The sequence below is a fragment of the Hydractinia symbiolongicarpus genome, chromosome 5 (genome assembly GCF_029227915.1).
Source record: "Hydractinia symbiolongicarpus strain clone_291-10 chromosome 5, HSymV2.1, whole genome shotgun sequence".
Classification (NCBI taxonomy): Eukaryota; Metazoa; Cnidaria; class Hydrozoa; order Anthoathecata; family Hydractiniidae; genus Hydractinia; species Hydractinia symbiolongicarpus.
In genome coordinates, this window is record NC_079879.1 from 20,719,551 (window position 1) to 20,726,914 (window position 7,364).

Sequence of the window (7,364 nt, forward strand, 5' to 3'; positions counted from 1 at the left end):
GGAAAAAAAGTGTAAAATCAAATAAATTTGACAACTTCCCTTATCTTTTGTACTTTTGGTTTCGACTGAAATCGTGACATATTTCTGGCTATGCAAACAAAAGAGTCGCAGCAACAAACCCCACTATGAATATTTTATATATTTTTCTAAATTAGGAAAGATCATAATTCGCAGCACTGTCTTTCCGTTTCTATCATAAAGCAAACGTTCCGGTAGAATTGGCGTTAACAAAGGCATTATCACAAAAGGAACTAGACACTATTATTTAGGCATGACATTTGAAAGGCTTAACTTGAACAAATGGGTCATTGGGTTATACAAAATAAGTCAAATATCATTTCAAATAATCTTCTAGCTAGTATCTAGTCTATGCGTTAAATGTCCTTATTAACTATTTACAAGTAAGGAAGAAAAAATTGTTGACCCAAAGTTTCTTTGGGAACCAAATAAGCATATAATTACTTCCTCACCAACAAATTCTTGTTGTCTTAATAATTGTAAATAGTTCTTTTTATTCCTAGCTGCAGTAGCTAATAGAGATGGTACTTTATTGGCATGTTATTTTGCCACAGATCTTAGTTCCCTTGTTTTTACCTTTATTCCTAGCTGCAGTATTTAAAATGGGACATGAATTGATTAACTATTAACCAGCAGGGAAGCAAGAATGTTTACCAACGTCTTTTTGGGAACTGAATAAGTGTATAATTACTTCCTCACCAACAAATTCTTGTCAACTTTCTAATTCTCGCACGTCTTCTTAGGCAATAACACGGAATCTCGTTCTTGTGATCTTTAGAGAAGAGGCGAACAAAAAATTAATATGTGTTGTGTGCCAGAAAATAAATTTTAGGCCAGAGAAAAAGTATATATACATTTCCAAATCCTAAAATGTACTAGATAAGTACTATAATAACAAATAAATAACTATATTTCACAACTAAGTATTTATATACCTTCCTAACAACATCTGTACAGAAACTTCATGGCTGTATGGGGTAAAGAAAGTAGGTTTTAGATGTACTTTCCAGTAAACATCAAAAAATACATCTTTGACTTGAGATAACCAAGAATATTTTACATATTATAGCAGTAACAGCTTCTTATAACCTTTGTTGAAACTTCTTAGAACTTAAGGCATATCTGTTATGACCAACAACAATATTGTTTCCATGTTTTGAGTCCCTTTTCCACAACATACTTCGAGCTTCGAACGTTTGTTCAGATGAGATGACGCCAAATTTGATAAATATACAGACCGGAAACATTCAACAATAAATCGAACGTGCAATATGCAATATGTGTCATCTTTATTTATGAATCTTCAATTTCTTTATATTTTTTAATTAAAAGTTTGTTAGGTAAAGTCAGTTTAAAACAATAAAAATATGCTCTTCACATGTTATCCAACATTTCTGCTATTTTGACATTTGTTTAATTAACTTTTTTGCTAAGATATTGAAAAGTACCCTGTGGGGCTGTTGTTTACCTGTAACTGTAGCAACCTCCATGCAAAAATTGATCATAAAGTCACCTCAGTGAAAGATTATCTAAAGAAAACGTAAATTCTTTTGTTGAAATTGGGGAAACATACTTTTAGACAATTAACTAGCTAGGGACCTATTTGATAGATGTTCCTGATTAGGATAGAATGCATTATGTGTAGCTGAAATTCTTTTATACTAAACACCTCGCTTGTTTTTAGACATGTGAGTGATCGCTTCAAAGATTTCTTGCATTAGTTAGGTTCGTTCATAAATATATTTCCTCACAAAAGTATTAGGCAAAGACACTTTTTAATCCATTTTACAAAATTAGCAAAAAGCATTAACTCGTGAATGCTACTTTTCCAGGCGTAGATTAGGTAAGTCGCGCTTAGAATACGCTTTCTAACACGTTTGCCTCACGCAAAGGTGCCAAAAATCGAGAAAAATGATCATGCTGATTTCAGCGACTGTTAGCACATTGCAAGAGTTAAGAGCCAACCAAATAATCTTAAATCATAAGTCCACGCAGGTGAGTTTTCAATTTAATTGCGTGAATCCAGTTTCTTAATATATTTTGTCAGCGAGTGTAAGTAGAATGAGGAAACAACTCTCTTTTGTCTTGCGTATATTGGACAAAATTTTTCATCGCAGTTTAATTAGGCAAGACAACAAACATGTTGTCTTGCTTACCCTAACACTAACCTTAACTAACCCTAACTAGCTAAAAATATTGGAACTTGCAGTGTAACAAGCTGATTCCAAAGTCATGCAAAACCTTTCGCTAACGTAATTAAATACAGAAATGAGGAAAAAATAGTTCCTCTAAGTAGGTGTTACTTGTAATTTCATTACTAATTTTTATTCATCATTGTTATCAGATTTTATCGAAGAATGAATATTGGACAAACAAACCCACCGACAATCGCAGCAAAGGTCTATCTTTAGGACTTTTTTTGGATTTTCGAGCACTTGCTGGGGTTTTTCCATGTGAATGATGTAGAACAAGAGAAAATAAGTTAATTATTAACCTTTATTTGGTTGTCAGAATTTAAATACAAGAGTGAAAATCAACTATGCGTAAATTGTTCCCTTTTCTTTGAGGGCTTCAACACAACAGAACCCGTTTGCATTTCAATAATACTCTACAATGTCAGTAATATATATAATATATAAAATCGACAATTTACAGTATTTTCTTATTTTACAGTTCCAACTTCCTTGGATGCACGATAAAAAACACGCGCGCAACAAAAACTGAAGTTTGTGGCATTCCTACAGAAACTAAATTACACTCGTGATAGCATCTCGTACGTAATCAGATTAGATAAGTATCTTTCAAATGATTATCACGGAGGAACATCGCACTATACTTTGTGATTAAAAATAATAGCAATGTACAAACAAATACCTCTTGTTAAGCCCTAAATATGTACGCATACTTAAGAAAAATAATATATACAATACAGTGGTCTTTAATAAAAAAATTAAACGTGGGATTATTTTTTGTGTTAATAAGAATAAAAGTTGTTTCGTAATTTCTACCCCCTGATCGACATAATCAGAGGGATCATTACTCAGCAATATTTAGTTTCGGAACGTACTATAAAAGAGCATGATTCTCCTTAAAACGAACAGTGAGAGTTTCGTGGTGAGAAACAGGTGTCACTTAGCAAGGTAAGCAAATTGTAGTAGGTACCTCCATCGATGTGTCTATATTTGATGCCCTTTTTACATCTATTTATTGGCGTATTATGGTTATTTATTTTTTATTTTTTTTTGTACTAAGTAACAAGGCAATGGAACAAATTATAAAGATGAAGCAATATTCGTAAAGTTTATATATTTTTCTAGCAACATAAATTTCTTTTTTAACAAATATAGATGAGGTTCTTACAGTTATTGATGTTGTTTGGGCTTGTAGCTGTTCTATTAGCAGGTATGTGCTGACATAAAATTCAATAAATTTTCCTCTGTTCGTATACCAGGTACTTTCGTATTGGCTGTAAGTATAACAATAAACCATGTTTGCTCTGCTGGGAAGGACCGGATTACAGGTCCTGAAAAACTCGAAAAGAATAGGTTTAGGATTTTAGGATTTTTTATTTATAGCGAAAAGCGAGGATGATAACAAGAATGAACTAGATGTTGTGGACGAAGATGCAGACGACAAGAGCCCTGAAAAAGGTAAAATTACCGCTGTTAGTTTTGAACAGGCTTTTGGCGTCTTTGTCCTATTCAGTCTCTGGAAAATAAAGGTTAAGGCTAACCTAAAGTTGGAATCCCAGTATTTCTTAGTTTAATATTTGTAAAATAACGTTTTATTTTATCATAAATATTATTACGTGAAAAATACTTATGAATTGCAGGAAAGACCTAAGCTTTGAAGAATAAAATATTTAAAAGCAGACTCTGAAAGTGGCATACTACCTAGGAAAACTATAACACAATAACATAGAGAAATTATAAAAGAAACTGATGAACTGTACGTACGTATGTAAGTGGCATACTACTTAGGAAAACTATAACAAAATAACATAGAAAACACATAAATACATTGATGAACTGTACATTTGGTTATTGTTTCTTTTATAGCTGAGGACACTGATAGTGATGATGATAACAATAATAATGATAATGAGGATGATGATGATGAGGATGATGCGGATGAAGATGATGAAAAGGGACAAGATGTTATGAAGAGAGACGAAGATGAAGAGGACGAACCCAAAAATGCTAAAGGTAACAATACTAATAAAATAATTTTTTGGAATACTAATTTTGCTTACTTTTAATTCTTCTACCCTAAATTTAGATCCCTTGTGGTTTGGTCGACGACGCCGCAGCTACTACCGTCGACGATCCTACTACCGTCGACGATCGTACTACCGTCGACGCACGCCAAAACGTCGACGAACGCCTAAACGTCGCCGTTCTTACTACCGTCGCCGTTCCTACTATCGTCGTCGATTTGGCTTTAAAAAGCTCTAAACATTAAGTACAATGTATATGCAGATATAATTTGTATGAGAAAACCAGTTTTAAAAAAGCTTGTCTACTTTTCTAAATGCCCACTCTAAATTTTTAACATTTCTCCAATCTTTGAAATGGAAAAGTGGCGGATTTAACGCTAGGGATGCAATATGCAACTTAACTTTAAGAACAGTACATTCAATCAATTTATAAAAAAAATCTTGTTGATATTGAGCTAAGTTTTTAAATTGCACTACGTTGCACAGAAACGTACCTCAACGGTCGTTAAAAGAGTGTTTTTCAAAACTGCTTATTAACTCACCACCATTGACAACTTTTATCAGTCAAAGCCTTGCGGTGCTTACTACATAGCGATGCAAAAATAACACACTTGATTTTACTCTGTTAAACGTGAAGAACAAGTTGAAACGACCATTTTCAGGGTCATCAGTGGTTTTTACTGAATTACCTAGCTTACGGATTGCTTGCATGCTGAGCACGTAGATCTACGGATCTATGGTATGCTTAATTTCAGGGATTCCTTAGCCCTGAAAAATTTTTGCTTTGCCTGCCCAAGTCATAACATTTAGACAAGCTAGTGTCAATCCATTTTATATCGATACATCGATACATGCATTTAGTAATAATTTTTACATTCAAATTGACAATACATTTCAGTCAAAAAGTAACATATTTCTTTTATGTGAAGCAATATTCGTAAAGTTTATATATTTTTCTAGCAACATAAATTTCTTTTTTAACAAATATAGATGAGGTTCTTACAGTTATTGATGTTGTTTGGGCTTGTAGCTGTTCTATTAGCAGGTATGTGCTGACATAAAATTCAATAAATTTTCCTCTGTTCGTATACCAGGTACTTTCGTATTGGCTGTAAGTATAACAATAAACCATGTTTGCTCTGCTGGGAAGGACCGGATTACAGGTCCTGAAAAACTCGAAAAGAATAGGTTTAGGATTTTAGGATTTTTTATTTATAGCGAAAAGCGAGGATGATAACAAGAATGAACTAGATGTTGTGGACGAAGATGCAGACGACAAGAGCCCTGAAAAAGGTAAAATTACCGCTGTTAGTTTTGAACAGGCTTTTGCCGTCTTTGTCCTATTCAGTCTCTGGAAAATAAAGGTTAAGGCTAACCTAAAGTTGGAATCCCAGTATTTCTTAGTTTAATATTTGTAAAATAACGTTTTATTTTATCATAAATATTATTACGTGAAAAATACTTATGAATTGCAGGAAAGACCTAAGCTTTGAAGAATAAAATATTTAAAAGCAGACTCTGAAAGTGGCATACTACCTAGGAAAACTATAACACAATAACATAGAGAAATTATAAAAGAAACTGATGAACTGTACGTACGTATGTAAGTGGCATACTACTTAGGAAAACTATAACAAAATAACATAGAAAACACATAAATACATTGATGAACTGTACATTTGGTTATTGTTTCTTTTATAGCTGAGGACACTGATAGTGATGATGATAACAATAATAATGATAATGATGATGATGATGATGAGGATGATGCGGATGAAGATGATGAAAAGGGACAAGATGTTATGAAGAGAGACGAAGATGAAGAGGACGAACCCAAAAATGCTAAAGGTAACAATACTAATAAAATAATTTTTTGGAATACTAATTTTGCTTACTTTTAATTCTTCTACCCTAAATTTAGATCCCTTGTGGTTTGGTCGACGACGCCGCAGCTACTACCGTCGACGATCCTACTACCGTCGACGATCGTACTACCGTCGACGCACGCCAAAACGTCGACGAACGCCTAAACGTCGCCGTTCTTACTACCGTCGCCGTTCCTACTATCGTCGTCGATTTGGCTTTAAAAAGCTCTAAACATTAAGTACAATGTATATGCAGATATAATTTGTATGAGAAAACCAGTTTTAAAAAAGCTTGTCAATTTTTCTAAATGCCCACTCTAAATTTTTAACATTTCTCCAATCTTTGAAATGGAAAAGTGGCGGATTTAACGCTAGGGATGCAATATGCAACTTAACTTTAAGAACAGTACATTCAATCAATTTATAAAAAAAATCTTGTTGATATTGAGCTAAGTTTTTAAATTGCACTACGTTGCACAGAAACGTACCTCAACGGTCGTTAAAAGAGTGTTTTTCAAAACTGCTTATTAACTCACCACCATTGACAACTTTTATCAGTCAAAGCCTTGCGGTGCTTACTACATAGCGATGCAAAAATAACACACTTGATTTTACTCTGTTAAACGTGAAGAACAAGTTGAAACGACCATTTTCAGGGTCATCAGTGGTTTTTACTGAATTACCTAGCTTACGGATTGCTTGCATGCTGAGCACGTAGATCTACGGATCTATGGTATGCTTAATTTCAGGGATTCCTTAGCCCTGAAAAATTTTTGCTTTGCCTGCCCAAGTCATAACATTTAGACAAGCTAGTGTCAATCCATTTTATATCGATACATCGATACATGCATTTAGTAATAATTTTTACATTCAAATTGACAATACATTTCAGTCAAAAAGTAACATATTTCTTTTATGTTTGCGAGGTGGTTTTTACTGGTTACTAATAGTGGAATATTCTTTGTTGAGTATTCTAATGGTTGTATGCTTCTGCGGAAGAGAAGAGGACTTAAAGGGGGCTTATTTTGTTTGAAGTTCACATTTGGCGACATTTTCGACAAAACGAGCACGTATTGGGATCTATACATGAAATCTGTGCGTAGGCAAAAGGTTAAGTTCTGCAAACTTCCCATTTTTTTGTTTGACGTATCTCAAGTCTTCAATTCCAGTCTTCTATTTCTTCATCTGCTGTTTAAACGTTACAGTGGAATGCTGCTACAATAAAAAAGGGGAGTGAAATTCAAGCATATAGATTTCAGAGCTTG

The 7,364-nt window shown here is 33.6% G+C and overlaps 2 protein-coding genes across 2 annotated transcripts; both read left to right on the plus strand.

Annotated features, from left to right (window-relative positions):
- Positions 1–3,059: 3,059 nt before the first annotated feature.
- On the plus strand, positions 3,060–4,549 carry LOC130645266 (uncharacterized). Its single transcript, XM_057451196.1, has 5 exons — positions 3,060–3,158; positions 3,366–3,420; positions 3,594–3,668; positions 4,077–4,223; positions 4,297–4,549. The coding sequence occupies exons 2-5, from the start codon at positions 3,366–3,368 to the stop codon at positions 4,470–4,472; spliced, it is 453 nt and encodes a 150-aa protein (XP_057307179.1). The 5' UTR covers positions 3,060–3,158; the 3' UTR covers positions 4,473–4,549.
- Positions 4,550–5,142: 593 nt separating this feature from the next.
- LOC130645267 (uncharacterized) lies at positions 5,143–6,408 on the plus strand. The gene is made up of 4 exons (XM_057451197.1): positions 5,143–5,279; positions 5,453–5,527; positions 5,936–6,082; positions 6,156–6,408. The coding sequence occupies exons 1-4, from the start codon at positions 5,225–5,227 to the stop codon at positions 6,329–6,331; spliced, it is 453 nt and encodes a 150-aa protein (XP_057307180.1). The 5' UTR covers positions 5,143–5,224; the 3' UTR covers positions 6,332–6,408.
- The last annotated feature ends 956 nt before the right edge of the window (positions 6,409–7,364 follow it).